The 18,032-nt window shown below is 41.0% G+C and overlaps 1 protein-coding gene and 1 long non-coding RNA gene across 15 annotated transcripts in view; one reads left to right on the top strand and one right to left on the bottom strand.

The window, feature by feature from the left end:
* Positions 1-18,032, top strand: part of LOC135368485 (voltage-dependent calcium channel type A subunit alpha-1-like) — a 96,747-nt gene that overhangs the window by 28,523 nt on the left and 50,192 nt on the right. For 6 of the 7 annotated variants that reach the window (XM_064601815.1, XM_064601819.1, XM_064601818.1 and 3 more), the window contains 6 exons: positions 496-595; positions 660-820; positions 1,571-1,714; positions 3,592-3,793; positions 4,193-4,357; positions 9,676-9,786. In XM_064601815.1, the coding sequence (XP_064457885.1) occupies positions 496-595; positions 660-820; positions 1,571-1,714; positions 3,592-3,793; positions 4,193-4,357; positions 9,676-9,786 (883 nt within the window). Of the gene's footprint in view, positions 1-495; positions 596-659; positions 821-1,570; positions 1,715-3,591; positions 3,794-4,192; positions 4,358-9,675; positions 9,787-13,479; positions 13,591-18,032 lie in introns of all 7 variants that reach the window. The other variant, XM_064601816.1, reaches the window with a different exon arrangement.
* LOC135368489 (uncharacterized) overlaps positions 1-18,032 on the bottom strand; it is an 81,365-nt gene that overhangs the window by 12,379 nt on the left and 50,954 nt on the right. For 7 of the 8 annotated variants that reach the window (XR_010414789.1, XR_010414794.1, XR_010414795.1 and 4 more), the window contains 2 exons: positions 17,077-17,155; positions 9,525-9,647 (listed from right to left, as the gene is read on the bottom strand). This is a non-coding gene — a long non-coding RNA (uncharacterized LOC135368489). Of the gene's footprint in view, positions 1-4,661; positions 4,780-4,859; positions 4,942-9,524; positions 9,648-17,076; positions 17,156-18,032 lie in introns of all 8 variants that reach the window. The other variant, XR_010414791.1, reaches the window with a different exon arrangement.

Raw genomic sequence — 18,032 nt, forward strand, 5'->3', positions numbered from 1 at the left:
CGATTCTTTTTACAAATGTTAGTCGGTGACGTGATGAATGTTTCAGTGACAATATAACTCAGATAAAATGGTTAAAAAGCAAGCGAGCTGGTGGCTAAGATCCATGACGAAAACCCGAGACTGGGACAGTGTTGTGTCGTCTGTTTTCGTCTTTTTCCCAGTCTCGGGTTTTCGTCATGGAATATAACTCCCTTTAGTAAAGCAGAGTTAAACGTTAAATTCGAGTTAAGAGACTGTTGATCGCAGTTCCAATGTTAATCGGAGTCTGTGAGACCGGGCCTTAGATGATGAACTGGGGCCATCTGTCAGCTATGACTTGTGATTTGCTTGGCTTCAATATAGCAAGCTGCTCATCAAAACTTATGCAGTAGATCACCGACTCATACACATTGGTGCACAGCGTAGCAAAATAACCCTTAGACTGTTGCCATAATATACCATTATGGTATAATAATGGTAATATATGCCATAATATAATATGTTCTACTGTTACAGGGGAAGTTCGACGGGACAGAACTTGAGTACTATAAAATCATTGCGTGTGTTGAGAGTGTTGCGACCTTTGAAGACCATTAAGCGTGTACCAAAGTTAAAGGTACGTGTCTCTCGCAGAACATTAGCAGGAGCTAATCAGCTAATTCTACTTTTGTATCTTTCAGGCTGTGTTCGACTGTGTTGTGACGTCGTTGAAGAACGTGTTTAATATTTTGATTGTGTACATACTGTTCCAATTCATCTTTGCTGTGATAGCTGTACAGTTGTTTAATGGCAAGTTTCATCATTGTACTGACGACTCGAAGCTTACACAGGCCGAGTGCCAGTGAGTATACTGCCTTTGGAATGTTTTCTGTCGTGGGCACGATACAGTACCGGTTACATTTTCCAAAAAGATATTATGTTCATGCGCAATGCTCCTTTGCGCATGGTGGATACTGCATCTCATGGCTATATTGAGTGCTGTTCACAAACAGTACTGAAATTGTTTGATGTGAAGAGTACCATTTATAATATTTGTTAAATTTCTGTCGCACCTCAAAAACTTCCATTACGTATATAACATGCAAGGAATATTTGTAAGTAGCATTTAATTACATGATATGGCTGCTGCGCTACACACATAATTATCTGTGCGAAATGTCATCATGGAGTCTGGGGAGCAGACTCATACAAAAGTTATCTGTCTGTGATATGCAACATAGTTTACATTATACATGCGAGGTGAGGCAATTCCTCTCCTATTCTTCACCACCACAGTGTATATCAGTGTATGTGTGCAGCGAATAAAATCGCCCAAATTATTTTCCTAGCCAAATATATATATATATATATAAATATATAGAGTGAGTATGACGCATTACATTATCTCGCGCAAGTAGGGAGCGTGACATCACTGTGTCCAGCCATCCTATCCGCGGGGCAGTAATATTTTGAGAGCCGACAGACTAGATTTCTTTTTCCTTCGTAAGTTGAACACGACTATAACAATAACATGGGTCACTTTAATGTTTATCTTTTTGCCATACCTGTCGTGTGAAAGGCAACTACAAACGTTAATCTTTCTGTGTTGCAGAGGCGAATTCTATGTGTTCACCGACGGAGACAAACCTCCAAAGGTGGAGAGGAGGTCATGGAATCACAGACACTTCCACTACGATAACGTCATGGCAGCCATGTTGACCCTCTTCACTGTCCAGACGGGAGAGGGATGGCCTCAGTAAGTCTTATCGCCCTCGTTTACTTTTAGCTGTAGAGCCTTAGTGGGACCTTAATTTTGCAGTATGTCGCAGTACGTTGATCCTCGAGTTTTGGGGGCTGCCACTTACTAAGTATGCATACTAAAAATAGTATGCACAAAGCTCACGAAAGCTAAGACATCGTGAAAATTACTATAGTCAGTGACAACATAACTCATACACTTGAACTCCCACCCTCACACAAGAATCGCTCTGCGCACGCCAATGTAGTGCGGCGTGGCCAAGTGGGGACTGGGGGGGAGGGTGAGTGACGGGAGGCCCGAACTAATAAAAACTAATAAAAAACTAAATAAGAAATATAAAAAAATAAAAATGAGACTACGTCGCGAAGCGGGGACGTCGTGCAAAGGCCGGTAGCCAATCGCGGGAGCCTTCCACGGACGAGTGGGCAGTCCCAATTGCAGTACTTAAGTTGTCACTGACTATACTTACATGTAGTATTCCCAGGCAGCCTAGCCTGGGGCTGAAGGACACAAAGTGCTAAGCCACATGCCTGTAGAATGTGGAGAAAAATGTTTCTGTTTATCGCAACATTATCGTGAGTATGCAAAGGCTCACGTTAAAGGGATGGTCGCATCCGCTCCAGTCGATTTCAAAACTACAGTGTCATCTTATTCCTCGTGGACCACGGACCACGGCATCAAAAATTCCATGCGAAAGAGTGGCATAGTTTGACTGTTATCCTACGGAATACATGACAACAACAGACGCCGGATGTTGAGAGTATGCCGGAATCCCCTGCCTGGAGAAACGAGAAAACGTCACTCCCTAAGAACCAATGAGGGCGCGGCCTTGAGATAAGGAATGCTGCGGCCGTGCGGGTGTCTCACAGAGTTACGGGGCATCTGGACGGGGTCTTTCGCCTCCAAGAGACGCCCTCTCACTCTTCCACTTTGGGTGTGACGTCACGCCACTCGTGCCCCTGCTGCTGCGGAAGCAGCGTTGATCTTTAATTTTTAAAATTAGCCAAGTAGATGGTCGGCGGATGCCGAATATACTGGCATCGGTTTCATAGATGGGTTTCCGGACGCAACCGTCCCCTTAAGAGCAGTAGCAAAAGTTCAACTTATGGGTACTTTTCAACGTCAAAAACTATTACGTAGCTGCAGATCTATTTGGTAACACTAAATGATAAGCATCTCAACTTTTCATCATGTGGTTTGTCTTCAGTCTTCAGCAAATCTTCAGTTGTCTCAATCCAGTGTAGTCAGATGATCTATCAGCTAGGTCATACCATTATGCGATCCACTGCCATAATATGTAAATCCATCCAACCTGGGGATCCAAAATATAAAAAAAACTGGGGGGAAATGTGCGACAAAAACAATAACAATATGGCAAAGCAAACGTAGAAGTAAGTGGCGAGGCAAAATGAAGGTAAATAAGGACTAGTCCTCCATCGGGGTCAACAACGTGTACTAAAACATCATGTTAAACATGGCTGACACAAGTATAATTTGCGAAAAACATTACTGGTGTGTAGACGGGCAGAAATCTAGCGAACCGGTAAGGAAGTACGAAGGGTGCCTCAGGACGAGAGCCGCCGATATTGCGAACAGACTGTTCTTCTGGGCGGACGTGTGTGTATTATATAACATCTAATTTATGGAAAAAATTCTGGCATAGAAACAGGTCTAGGAGAGTATCAGTACTATTAAGAGAAATGCTAAGTTGTGCTTTTAGGTTCGGCAAGGATTGTGGACAATGCATTTATTACATATCTATTATCTAAAAGCAGGGGTTGACCTAGTTTTGAAAACCTCCACAAATAATACACAGCTGCTGATGATATTTCAAACACAGAGTTTTGAATATGCACTCTTTTCTTTTAACCCAGGGTGCTTCAGCACTCCATGGATTCCACAGAAGAAGACAAGGGCCCTCTACCACGCTACCGAATAGAGATGTCAATATTCTATGTGGTCTTTTTCATCGTGTTTCCATTTTTCTTTGTAAATATTTTCGTTGCGCTCATCATCATCACTTTTCAAGAACAAGGCGAGAAAGAACTTGAAGAAGGTGAACTCGACAAAAATCAGGTGAGTTCTTCTTCATGTGCAATAACGTTGTATACGTGAATTTGTGTAACATTAATTTGAACTGCGTTATTATTTTGTTCACATGGTGTGCTTATGATCCGGGATGTCTTACTAGATAAGAACTAGCAACTCATTATTTCCTTTTGTCTAGCAAAGAGTATCAAATAGAACACTTATTTCAATTGCAGTTAATTGCAGATAAGCACTAGCAACTCATTATTTCCTTTTGTCTAGCAAAAAATATCGAATAGAACACTTATTTCAATTGCAGTTTGCCTCCAATCTTCAAATTTACTGATTGGTTTCATGTAAAAGCCATACATTACGTGTTAGGATGGTGAAATGTAGGTTTAGTTGCGCAGCTAACTATCTCTACCTGTCATATTTTATTTTTTTTAGAAATCTTGCATTGATTTTGCAATCCAAGCCAAGCCACTGCAGAGGTACATGCCAAAGAACAAAGACAGTTTAAAATACAAAATCTGGAAAGTAGTCGTTTCGACACCCTTTGAATATTTTATAATGGTGTTGATTGTGCTCAACACACTTCTTCTCATGATGAAGGTAAGTCACTCGTCAACTATTATCTTGCGGAATGTTGAAATCTATGATATCAGATATAACATGAATACTTGCAGCTTCCTTGCATGCACTGCATCGTAAGAGTGGTATGGTTTAGCATTGTGTTCAGTGTTCTGTGGAGGAGGTTTGTGTGCATGCGTGATTGAGTGAGTGATTGCGATATCTTAAACAGGATTTTAATGTGATTTTTAGTGGCATAAGAACTGTTGTCTTAGTATAAATGTCATCTTACCAACCAAAAAAAAAAGCTTTTCAAGGTATACATAGTACCATTGTTGTTACTAACCTTTTGCTTGCACTTTCTCAAACGCAAATCCAGTAATGCAGTCGCTGACTTAAATGACAGTAAGAAGGATAAGGCAACCCTTCAGCATGTTCGCACGACTCATGGTAGTTCAGAATGCCTGAAATTAGTACTGACATTACAGTGTGCAGATTTTCACACTGAGAATACTTTTTTTATAATACGTTCAGCCTTACCTACCATTACAACGATAGCACTGTTTCGTTTCAATGCCTTCCCTAAACTCTCATGACTCCCGCATCACTTCTTTAGGACCGGAGTCCTGCTGGACAAATGTCACTTTGACATGAAAAATACAATAAAGCCAGAAATGTGTTCAGAGGTATTGGTTGTAAAGTTACATTAGGATATTTACTGAATACATAACACATTAAATGCATAGTTCACTATTTTCTCTGTGTGTATGTGTGTATGACTGTGTGTGTGAGTGTGCATTGGTGTGAACAAGTGTCACATAACTCTGCTGCATTACAAGTGCATTGAGAACACCTTGGATGTGAGCATGCAGATCTAACACGGCAGCTTGTGGCCATTTGTGAACTGAAAGCGCATATCTGTGCACTTCGTGTCAAAATGTCTGTCGAAAACAGAACTCGTGCTCTGATGAACAATTGCATAAAACCATGAATTGGTATGATTGTAAGTTGCTAATTCATGCACAGCAAGCAAGCAGTAATGAAGCAAGCAGTCTGCATGCATCTTCAAAGAAGCCTATAAGCTCCTAGTGCTTGCTTTGTGAAAAAAGTATATGTCATGGTCATAGCCTATGCATTGTAGCAATCAGTGTTGTCCTCTTGTGCCATGCCAAAATGGTGCCCAAGCGTCCCCTAAGATAGCAGCATTTCAGTTTGTCCAATTGTCTGTTATTTTCGGAGTCCACCAGAGATGTGAAGAAACATACATATTATGGAACATAAAAACAGCAGAGAAAAGTGAGCTGCAAAATTATTTGGTAGTCGCTACATTCCCATTTCTTATACATGTCAGTTAGTTTTGTTTTCTTCAGACAAGCCAGAACATAACTCAGGAACCACAAAACACCATATTTGTCTCTATTATGTGTGTCTGTATGGGTGAAAGGATGCCTAAAAAATGCCTAGATTTAGTACGCGAGTGACAAGAAGCTTCAAGGCAAATGGACGAAGCAGCTCATGAGCAACATAGCTTCCCGGTATGAGCCTTTAGGGTAAATAAATGAAATGAAAGCTGGTGGACTAACTCCATGATGGTAAACCTGATTGATGGGCAAAGTCTGTCCTGTATGTAACCTTGCCCATTGCTCGGTTTATTATCATAAAGCAGCTCATGGTAACTCTTTAAGTGGGTACGATTACAACAGAGAAATGTAGAGGTCTAGTTTACTAGACCGCTACATTTCTAGTTTCGAGTCTACTAGTCTAGTCTACGAAAAATACACATATATTAAAGGTTTCTGTTAGCCAGAACTCACTTGGTACGTATTTGGGACGCTTGCCACACTGAGCTAATTTAAAGCAACTTTTTTGCATTCGGAATCGGTACAGCATCAGCCTTTAAATATATAGGAAAACATGCACTTAAAGTATCAAAAAAAGGTTGTGGAGTTACACCTATAAGAATGAATGATGAGTTTGCTTTACCTCACGGACATACGTTGCAACATGTTACAGGGCACTTTTATATGATTCTGTAAATTTACTCCTCACTGAAGCGTTCTGAACAGTTTTTCATCAACTATACATTTTGCAAGGTTAGGTTATACGATGCTTATGTCAGGCCGCAGTGAATAATTTTGAGTTGCGTGACACACAAATGCATAGTCTTGAAGTATATTAACAACCTTTTAAGGCACCATATCAAAGGTACTAATGGCACTCAGTATTAACAGGATTCACTGTCATCCATTCAGTATTAACAGCAAATTGTTCATTCACCTGATATAAGGAAAAGCTCGTAATATGATGGCACATTACTCGCTAATGCACCAGACTGTGTATACAGGACTAACATCAGGATGAGTTTGTTCGGATTCCAACCACTCATGTTACCTAGCACTTCGCCTTCCTTACTTGATTCACATAGAAGCTGTACAGCTCGCATCGCAATTGACTTGAACACTGCTCCAGCCTGCAAGACAGGAAGAGGGCCACCCCGGGCAGTGTCTAGCAGAAAACAACGCCTTCGTAACGTGGGTCACCCCCCCCCCCCCCCCCCCCTAACGACCAAAACACCCCCCGCCGTTATTTCTGCTAAACGCCACCAGGGTCTGCAGAGCAGAATGGCGTTCAAGTTAACTGTGATGCAAGCTGTACATGTTTCGCGAATTGGGCTGGCCATGACATGTACTTCAGTCATTACACCAAGCTGAGTTGACAAATCTGTCATCAGATATTGTCTCCCACACTGCCAACCACTGCCTTTGACTGAGCATGCTCAAGTAATACAGGACGAAAAAATGTGTTCTTTCAGTAGTGTACAATACTGCTAATCACAGTGTATATATGCACATGTATTTGAATGCAACTACGAGGTTTAAGTGTAGCCAACCGTAACAGCGTGTTGGAAAAAAATACCCTCAGTGTAACAAGAACTTCTAATACCATCACATATCTATCTGAATACATGTGTATATAAATACACTATTACAGCCCTTAAGCATGACAACGTATATTTGTTGTGTCAATGTGCTTTCACTACCTTTCCTCCTTTTTTCTATTCATTCATTACAATCCCTCCTTGCAAGTTGTCATTGTTTGTCACGTCCCATTTGTCCCTCAGTTCATTTATACAGAACTTCTCCTCATAATTTCTATTCGTGGAAACAGCTGCAACTTTTGTAAATTTCCCCATTTCGCGTAATAAATATGGCCGTGAAATATGTTCTCATATGACGTACACGTGACTGTTTTCAGGTGCTTCTGTGCACAATACATTTCAACACAATTTTCCTTTAACAAATAATTCGTATGACAGATTGCTCTAGAAGGATGTTGTCTGAAAGGCTGGCACAACAATCTGGGCAAGAGAAAGTGTAGCACAAAATGCCTAGAAGCTGTTGATTGATTGATTGATTGATTTTATTTTTTTACACACATTGTATACACAAATACAACGTTAGTTGTTGTTAGTGAAAAACTGTACACACGAGAGGTGGTTGTGACAACTTGATCTTAGTGACACACAATGCGCAACAGTGTGCCCCTAGTGTTCTGCAAAAAGTATGCCTCATGGATAGGAAAGTAATTGTCAACTGTTAACCCTAAAAGGACTTGTGTGTTTGTGGAAACTAGTAAAACAGGGATAAAAATGTCGTCAGGTTGTATAGAATCAGCCATCACGGTGGAACACCCATAAGAAGTTGCGTCCACAAGGATATTGACAAGAACCCTCTCAAAACGACATGCATTTACTCGAACGTATTTCATTTTTTGATGCTCAGATTGTGGAACCTGTGAGTGTTAATTGCCGTCAGGTGGGTACATTCAGCGGGATACATCGAGAACCATCACATTAATCATTACACAAAATAACACGACATTCGAGGCTGCCAATCCGTAGCTGCATCCTTTCCGACACTTTTGCCTAACCACTAGATCTATCCCTTTCCTTGTAGCTATTAGTGAATCAAGTAGCACTGCCCAATACATTATGCATATTTTGTAGTATCCTCAATGTCAACTAATTGCAGCTGTTTGCCAGTGTTATTCCTTCCCGTTTCCCATATCTATGTATGTTCATTCCATAACATTTTTCATTTCATTGTTCCCTTTATGTTCACTGAACCCTCCTTCATTAGTGTGTGGTACCTCTGTGTTAGAGCCCGCAAGGTTTCTCTATCTCTATCCCCTCCCTTCTATATCTTTGGGCGGCATCACTGCCAAAGGCTTACGTATCTAGGATCTACACTGTGCAACTTTGTTGACTGTGTTACATTCTCTCCGTTGTGGCAGATCTAGCTTTAGTCTGAGAGACCCTGATATATGGAGTGCGTAAATGAAACAAGTGCTTAGCAGTCTGGCAAACGGAAGCTAGTCTTTTGACTTACTCCAAGAATCCTATTTTCCGAGTATGATAAAGTTGATTCGCTTCATGCACAACTCAAGGAGTATGTGGTATGAAAAGGATTCCTTTTTTCAAAGGGGGCGCAGGAGGGAAGATGTTGCACGCACGTTATCACGTTAACGCAGTAGAGGATATTCAAGAAATTATTGGCTCGTCCTTATGGTACCTGCTCAATTTCCATGTTAGATTCAGGAATCGCGGATAAACATTCTGACATCATTCCTCAGAAATGTACACACGTGTACACCTGTAGAGCGGAAGGGCGCATGCAGACGTGCCTGGATGTACTTAGGCATGCACAAGGGGAATGCAAAGTAGTACCCAATTCTGCTAATTCTTTATGTGCTGCTAATATTTTTATAACACATTGTTTGAAAAAAAAAACTAAAAATAACAAGGCAGAGAGCTGTAGCAGTAACTCTCGATTTAGAGATTTTTTTGTTTCAACAGCATCTCAAATTGACATGCAATGCTACCACTTTGATTTCCGCTGCCCAATTCCGAAATCTAATCATTGATGGAACAGCAACTGTTCCAAAGGGGTTGAAACAGATACATTGCCATAGCTTGCAGAACCCATCCGATACCAATGAAGCAATGAATTGATGGCTTCTCATAGACGTGCACACATGGCAACACATTAAGATGAACAATATTCTGTGTTGCACAAAGTTAACCAGGCGGGACACCAGGATCAATCCCCCGCAGCTAGTCAAACCACTAACTTCTGGGAGCCGTTCTGCTCTATTTCTGCTTTTGTTTTGCTGCTGTAGCGTAGAGACAGAAATGACGCTGTGCACTCACATTCATTATTTTTCATGTGGTTCTCTTTTATGTTTCTCTCCTTCCTCCTCCTCCTCCTCTTCCTTTTTCCCACTGGTTGCGTTGGCTCTTCCCCACGCTGTTTCTCCAACCATGTGTGGCTTCCTGCATTTTTCCACTCCTCAATCTCTAGTTTAACAATCAAAGCTACATCGTGACGCAATCTCTCCACTACATGAATATTGCCTTCACTGCACTTTTTGCTCTTGAGTGTATCCTCAAGATGGCCGCATGCGGAATCCGGGTAAGACTCGGAAACTTGTCGAACAATGACGTAGAAGTAAAAAAAGAAAAAAAAAGAAAGAAGGGCGATGCAGTCTGCCTTCACCGTTCCACCCAACACTCCGAATGGGAAGGCAAAACGGCACTCAGAATTTCAGAGATTCTGCAGTTTGTGCAGAGATAAAGATTACATTTATGGATATGGATCCCATTAACCACTGGTTCAAGAGATTACTGTGGACAATTTCGTTCTAGTTCTGGAGTTAGGGTGGAAATGGAGGATGAGATGCATCGAAGCGAGTACGGTGGTGTGAGAGAACCCTTGAAAAGCTGCGCTGATCTCACATCTGCCCACAAACCAACGTCGTGACAAAGTGGAAAATGTCATTGGAAATAAAGGCGTGTACGAAATAGGCATCAGATTAAGGTCAGGCAGTTGCAAAATATCAATACATACAATGCTGTGCTTTGTTTATAAAAAAAAAAGCAGATGACTGACACAAAAAGTGTAACATATTGTAGATATGTAACAGCTACATTTCAGACAATTTCCAGCTGAACTACTGAAGCCAGTGAAACTACGGCTTGTTACAGAAGTCTAGAAGCACTGTGTTTAGGACATGGTTCTGATATTCTTTCACAAAATTTCATATACAGCTGTGAATGAAATTATGAGCCATCAATGAGCTATGCTGTAAATTGTCGTTGTGCCCATGATCATTGTGTATTGATCATTAGCTACTGAAATATCACAAGTACTCATGCAGTACACTCCAAGTGCCAATAATGAAATGTGGTTGCTCTACCAACTTGGCCCTTCTTTCAAGAAAGCTACTACTTTGTTTTAAATCAGCGCCATAAATCAGCCTTTCCAAGGTCTGAAACACCATATTCCAGAACCCAAGCATAATCAAATTTAATTCTCATTCTATCTCAAACATAGGCCTTCTTGAGCCTATTTTCAACGGCTTGCTGTGCCTTCAAAATGAAAAATGTTAGATTATCTTTAATCCACACCCAATTTTCTCCCAAATTATATCAAACTTCAAACAAGCACCCCCAGCCAAATCCACATCGCTTTCAGCAATGACTGCTTTGTAGTTGTGTTCCACTGCCCTTCTAGTGCCCCATGTAGGACCCACTCACTTGACGCTGAGATAATGTGTTTCCCTAGTGGCATTTCATGGGTTCACTTGCTCCAATTAGCTTCCTGTGCGCACTTCGGCTTTGTCTATACACAATGTACACTCCTGTAATGAAATCTGCTGAAAGAGCTACAACCCTTCACAAGAACGCTCTTTTATTGGAACCAGGGTGCAATTTGCTGCATGTGACATGGTACTCGAATGTTTGTGTGCGTGACTTGTCGCAAGCATCTGCAAGTGATCACATCAGGTGCTGTCACAAATCTAGTTCATGCAGTAACTTGTGCTTTTCTTCTTTTTTTTTTGCTTTTAAGTCTTTGTTTTACATGTGTGTTTCAAATCAACAGGAAATTGTATGTAGGTATCTATACCACACCTTAGGCTGTCCCCTCTTGCCGCTACGTTCCTAAAGGCATAGTTCTGCTCCTTCGAGCCTTTACTGTGCTTTGTGTTCTTTGTGGCTATCTCACAGACGTACCTCGTAGACCGTAGCGTTCTCGGACAATGTACTGCTATGAGCGACAGCTCATAGATGTTTGTTTGTGTTGCTGGCACAAAAGACACTTCTGTGACCATGCTCAGTCCGGTCCAGAAACAGTGTGTCACGTATAAACGACACACACGTCGAAAACGTGTTACAGCTTTCATGGGCTTGGTTTCTCTCAGTGTAGGAAAAAAGCCTCAGTTCTCATCGTCTTTCAGTTCTTCCCCCACCCTTGGCCTCCATTCGTATGTAGACACTTTTCAGTTTTACTCCCTGGTAACCTATTCTACGTTGCTTCCCTTCCCGTTTTCCCCTACCACCTTTCCCCTTTTCCCCATCCCACTTTTTCCCAATCCTCACCCTCTGCCTCAGTTCTGCCTGCTGTAGCATCCTGCATTTGGAAATGCATGCACATGATTTCGTGCACCTATTGCCCACGATCGGACGCTGCGCACTTTTCCGTGAGAAAATGGCTCTAGCCGGTATGAAATAAGGGCATTTGAACTTGACTTGGACTGCCTTTCTAGATGAATTTTCAACATGGCCTTATGCATGCAACAGCATATTGAGATCCTCCTTGGGAAGGATGTGAGGAATGAAACTTGCATGAGTGCTCAGCACATTCTCAAGAACCTTTCGTGTGTGTGAAGTTGACCCAGGGACTGCAAGAGGTAGAGGTTCCCACCTCAATGCGGTGTGTGCATCCCCGTGACTTTTGCGTGCTTGGTGGTGCCACGGTGGCTTACTTCATCCATGTCATTACTAGGTAGTACTAGTGCTAGAACTACTGATCAGTGTTCCAACTAGTCGTTACTGCTGGAAAAGCACATTTTTTAGAAGCTCATACAGATGCCTCAGCTTGTAAGTTCCAGTCAGTTTTCTAACAATGCCGCAGTTACAGGTTTATACAGTAACAGTGTGAACTTTCAATCAACAGCGTTAGTGTACAAATGTTGCTATATGTTGATATTCTACTAAAGAAAATGTCAGCACGCCTTAACACAGCACGGATGATGCTCTGTGTAACTAAAACCACAACGGTGCTAGTAATATGATAAAAATATTAATATTAAACTGTGTTCCATTCATGTAGTAATGTGACAGCAGTGCATTAATCGAATCAAATTGTACCACTTCGTAAAGCAATGGTTGCTTGCAAATCAGTGGTGAGCTCTACGTTGCATGGATGCATGAAGTAAACATGGTTTTGGCTGGAAGTTGTGCTCAACACTGGTTTAGTGCCACTAAGCTTATCCTTATGCAAAATTAACAGTCAATTCACAGCGTCGCATTTGTTATCATCCATGTTAAGTTCCAAATAATATTAACATAAAATGTTCTGTACCGGTAAACATTGTACAGCTGCCATATAAAGTGCATTTCATTTTATTGCATTTTGCATTGCTTCTTTTTCCAGGGAAAGAACAAGCAAAAATTCAGTATTTGTTTGAGGATTTGTAGGCATAGACTTCTAAGATCACACATTTGACTAGTACAAAATGAAAAAAAAAAATGTTAAAGCTTTTTCCTGTTGTGTTCAAAGTAGTCAACCTAGGTATCAAGGAGGATGCTTAAAAAAAACTTTGAAGTTGAATTACACGTATTTCTGTTGGGGCCGCACCACATTAAAATATTGCAGTCTCACGTGCATGACGTCGCTTTTAATTAACATCTTATTTATGTGTTAACAGTCTCGTCTTTCACTACACTATTCCACAAGGCAACCACTAAAAAATTCCTACTGCATTCGCTCTACTAAACTCAAGCTGCCCGTGGTTCCACCTAGCACTCTGAAGTCTCTGTCAACTCAAAATTACTTCTCTGGGTCAACAATTGAATTTACTGCCCTAGCAATTGAGCCAAATGCCGGAGTCTCAAGAAGCTACAATGCTGGTATTTGGCTGCGGTACAGTATATATATATATATATCACTTTGCTCTGGTGCTTCTCCAACTTAAGTGGGTGTTAAAGCTTTACGAATCAGTCAAGTAATAGGAGCGGAGCACCAGTGTCATCTTCCTTTTTCCTCTTCCCCTCACGGTCCCTATTTTTCTCTCTCTTTTGGTTCTTCATCGACCAACTATAGTTCCATTATGCCAGCGATTTATACTCAGACATTCTAAGCTACTTAAACATGGCCTTCACATTCCTATTCCTGCTGGAATGTATACTCAAGTTCATGGCTTATGGATGCAAGGTTTGGGTCATTCTTTTTCTACCTTGGCTCATTCCTGTCTGGCTCTGTCTGAAATATCTTTTTCTCAAAGTTTTTGCCGTGCAGCCATTTTTGCTGACACACGCGCCATGAGATTCAGAGAGCAGCAGCACACTCATGCTGTCCTGGCAGGAACAAGTTTTTGTGATTCTGGAGGTTACCTTCGGGAACAATCCCCCCCCCCCAAGAAAAAAAATAAAATAAAATAAAGATCTAGAAGGAACAATGTAATTGAGAGGCTGAGAAACCAAAGGTATCCTGACAAAATTAACAAAACCTTCTAAGAATTGAATGGCAAAGTAAAAAGAGAATTTTTGAAGTGAATAGATGAAAAAGGAAATATGGTGTAGATTAACTGTCTTATGCTACAAGGAGGAATGGATTCTTGCAAGCACAGCCTATAGAAGAAGTGAAGAACATTCCCATATTTCTCTTCGTCACTTTTCTACCCTTCATCATGCACAAAGGTGCCTGTGACATTGTGAGTGTGTACTTCCTCTGAGGTCAGACAGTTCCAGAGTACATCATCTCGCAGTTCACTTACAGGAACACTTTTCTCTAAAAAGCATGGTTCATGGAGTGTGCGGGCAGTACAAGTCTCCTGGCATTTAAAAAAAAAGAAAAATTCACAAAAGTAATTACTCGCCAGAGCTCTTGCGTGTCAGTGACTGCAGTCAGTGCCCTAGGTTGACGCCAACAACATGGAGTCTTGCATCTCCCAACAGAATACGAAATTTAAAAAAAAGAATCCTGGTTTCCACTGAAGTTTTGAACAAATATTCCAGGTTTTTTTTCAAGGACCTTTTAAGGCTCAGTCGTCATTTTGCCTGGGATGGAAAACACAGTTTATGACCAGAGCTTCAGTATTTTGCAAAAATATTTACAAGCTACAGGTATCACATGAAAGAATACACGAAGACTGCACAATAGGGATCAGTTCACAGACAGGCAACTCCCGAATGGTTAACATCATGAGACAGAAAGGAAAAAATTAATTCATATAACGGAGGGTGCCATTGATTTGTTGCTGCTGGTTCCTGTTGCAAACAGTGCTAACCCCTGTGGCTTTCAGAACTATACTTCTGACTCCAGATAAGTGTAATTTGCACTAGCAGCTCCATGAGAACAAGAAAAAGATGCAAAATCCACGGTTCTCAAGGGTTTGAAAAATTCCAGGGTCTCAAACACCTGTGGGAATAGAGTCTACTGCAGCAACCACACTAATGAAGTGGTCCTTCCACACTCCAAAATGTGACAATAAGGTCACCGTTCTGCTTCATGACATTTCGGTAACCGTGTAACATTTGGTTTAATGCATGTCCCTCCTAATCAAACTTAATCAAATATATTGCTGGAATGCTTCAATGTGTGGTAAAAAGGGCCAATTATCGTTTCTGTGTAGACCCTACATGAACTTTTCAATTACAAAAACTAATATGGCTTTCTTTTCTGAAGTTTCTTTCTGAAATTCTGCTATGACTGTAGCAAGGCAACATAGGCACGCTTCTAGTTGGGGCAGGTTCATTTAAAGCTACCTTTCAGCCAGATGGTATTGCACATGCTAAGCATGTGCAATGAATAGCTTCATGCTGTCTTCTTACACATTTCATCACTGCGGGAAAATTACAAGGATGCTGCACCTCAGTCCATTAAGTCATTATGTATATATATCTCATATGCATATATACAAGGCACATAGATCATTTTTGCAACATTTTCTTGTTGTAATAAGAACAAAACAGAAATTTGTCCATGGTGAAATGTTTAATCACTCTGAGTCCTTGGTGAACAATTATGAAGTTGGAAGCGGAATATGGAAGCTTATAAGTATAGTCATGAATGAGAAAAGTTACTGTAGTAACATGCAACTTACAGACAAAGAAACATTAACAAAACAAGCTGTGCATTTTATCTGATAGTACTTTTATACTGCCTAATGCCCAGCCATGTGGCATTCTTTGCTTTTGAGGGAACAGCAATATGCTGGGAACACACAAAAAATTGGTTGTGGGAACCTGTGAAAAGGCCTCGCACACATACTTTACGATGTAATCTACAATAGATATACTAATACAGCTGCTTCATTCAATCAGAATCGGAATCCATCATTATCTGCTTTCTCTAGATAGCTAGATAGCTTCCACAGTCAACAAATGACACTGAGACTTTCTAAAGGTGTAATACGTACAAGCTTTTGCATGGCAGACCACGCTTCATCAGGTATAAAAAGAAATGGTGCACTCACACAAGTACATGTAGAAGAAGATCACGTGGACACAAAATGGGAGGAAAGGGTAGTAAACGGCAAATCAAAGAACGGGTAAACAGATGTGTTATGTGTGCAGTAAGTATGCCAAACGAAGGGAAAGAGGGGAAAAAAGAGAAACCACCAGAAAGTCCATCATAATGGGCACTGAGGTCATGTTGAGCCCTCTTCACAGAAGAAAGGCCCTAGGGGTACGGGAAGGAGGCACCACGTAGTCACCCACGTCTGCTATAGCTTATACATCAGTGCTTATACATCTGCTTACATAGTCATATACATCAGTGCTTATACATAGCTTATACATCTGCTATAGCATACATAGCGTATACATCAGTGCGTCTTATACACAGATCATTCCACGTTTTTGGTAGGTGCGCCCTGTAGATACGTGCAGTTTATCGTCCCGGATATTTGGTATGTGCCCCTATGACATGCCCTGGTTTTCTGATCATCGCGTTGCAAGGAGACTGTACGCCCTGCACATTCTGCACATTCTGCACAAAGAACAGTACTGGCAGCTTTGTGCAACCTTACGCGGGAGCTGCGTTGTGGCCAAGACACGAAAAAGTGTTGCTCTCTATATCTGCAGAATGTTTACATAACATTTTGACGTAGTACATTTCTGCACAAAGAGGCAGCGCACAAACTCATAAAGACGTGTGCAAAAGGCAAAGCGATTTGCTAAACACAAATGCAGAACCATGATACAGCTATCATAAATGAAATTATAATTTGAAATTTATGCTGGAAACAATCACACTGTGACAGCGACCACCACTGTTGATATCTAGGGATGGTCACTTGTGTTTCAGTGTGCAGAGAGCTGCCAGTACTGCTCCTGTATACAGCACCCACTTTGTATGTGATACAGTTGAATTATGAAAAGAAGAAGAAAAAGAGACCTGGTGGTGCAATGCGCAGTCATTGTACTGCGAGGCTGTGAACATATTGGCTTAGTTACAGCAGCAATTTTCTTTTCTTTGTGTGTTCTTGAATTGCCCAAGACAGAAGTGCCACGAAAGCATTTTTGTGTAAAACTCTTTTAAATCAAACACAATCAGAACATGTACATGAGCTTCTGCGCAATACAGGCGCTTGAAGGGACTATTCTTGTTGTTTTAAGTTTCTGCACCGTTGCACATGCAGCAAAGCCACTTGAATGGAGGGACAATGATTTCATGTTACAGAAGTGTATTACTTACTTGTCAATTGGCCGTGTGCTTTTGTACCATATTAATGGTCAGAGCTTCCCAGCATCCCGCATCATATGGTGAGCAGGTACTGTAACATATAAAAAAAAAATGGTTGCAGTGAACCATTTTGCACGTCTGGGTTCTAACACCAGTTGTAAAGTGGGTAGAAAGGAAAACACCATTGTGCTGTTGCACGCTGTGAAGTTCTGACAACTAGTTCTGCTAATTGTAGGGAATGTCTGACATACAGTACACAGTGTTGACCACTGCAAATGAACACATCACGTACTTGCAGAACCTTTTCAGAGGGGATGTGGGCCTTAAGGCTATACAATAACACTAATAAAGTATTTCCCTTCTCTTCCATTACGTTTGTTTAACACAGAATTTCATGAGGTTTGCTTGTCTTCCTTCATAATTTAGTAGAGGTCTAGATATCCTCCAATAATAAGCGCAAAACTTTACAATTATAAATAACGAATTCCGACAGCATGAAATAGGGAAGAGGTAAGTGCTAGATCAAGGTGAAATTACTCTGATGAGCTAATTTTCTTGCGAGTTGATAAATTTAAATTTGTGAAACAAATCCACGAGCCCTAGATTTTCATGGTAGCTGTTTATTTAAAATCGGTTCTTGTGATTTTTGTGATGCAATTTGGTCAGGAAATATTAAGATGTAGACGAAACCCCATAGGACTCCATCCCCTCTTAAAAGCTATTTGGCACCTACAAATTCCATATAACTTTTGTCATAAATCTTACATCTACAGTACTGTGTGCTGCGACTCCTGCTCAAGGAGAACGCCGTCATCGCATTGCTATCGTGCACTAAGGCTCTATGTACTAGTACACGACCGCAATATGTAAAGTACCCCAACGAACATTACACATTACTGCCAGACTACATTAGTGTTTGTTAAAGAATTTGATATAAAGTTATAGAAGTCATTACAGCAAATTTCACC

Source organism: Ornithodoros turicata, chromosome 9, assembly GCF_037126465.1.
Source record: "Ornithodoros turicata isolate Travis chromosome 9, ASM3712646v1, whole genome shotgun sequence".
In the NCBI taxonomy this organism is placed as follows: Eukaryota; Metazoa; Arthropoda; class Arachnida; order Ixodida; family Argasidae; genus Ornithodoros; species Ornithodoros turicata.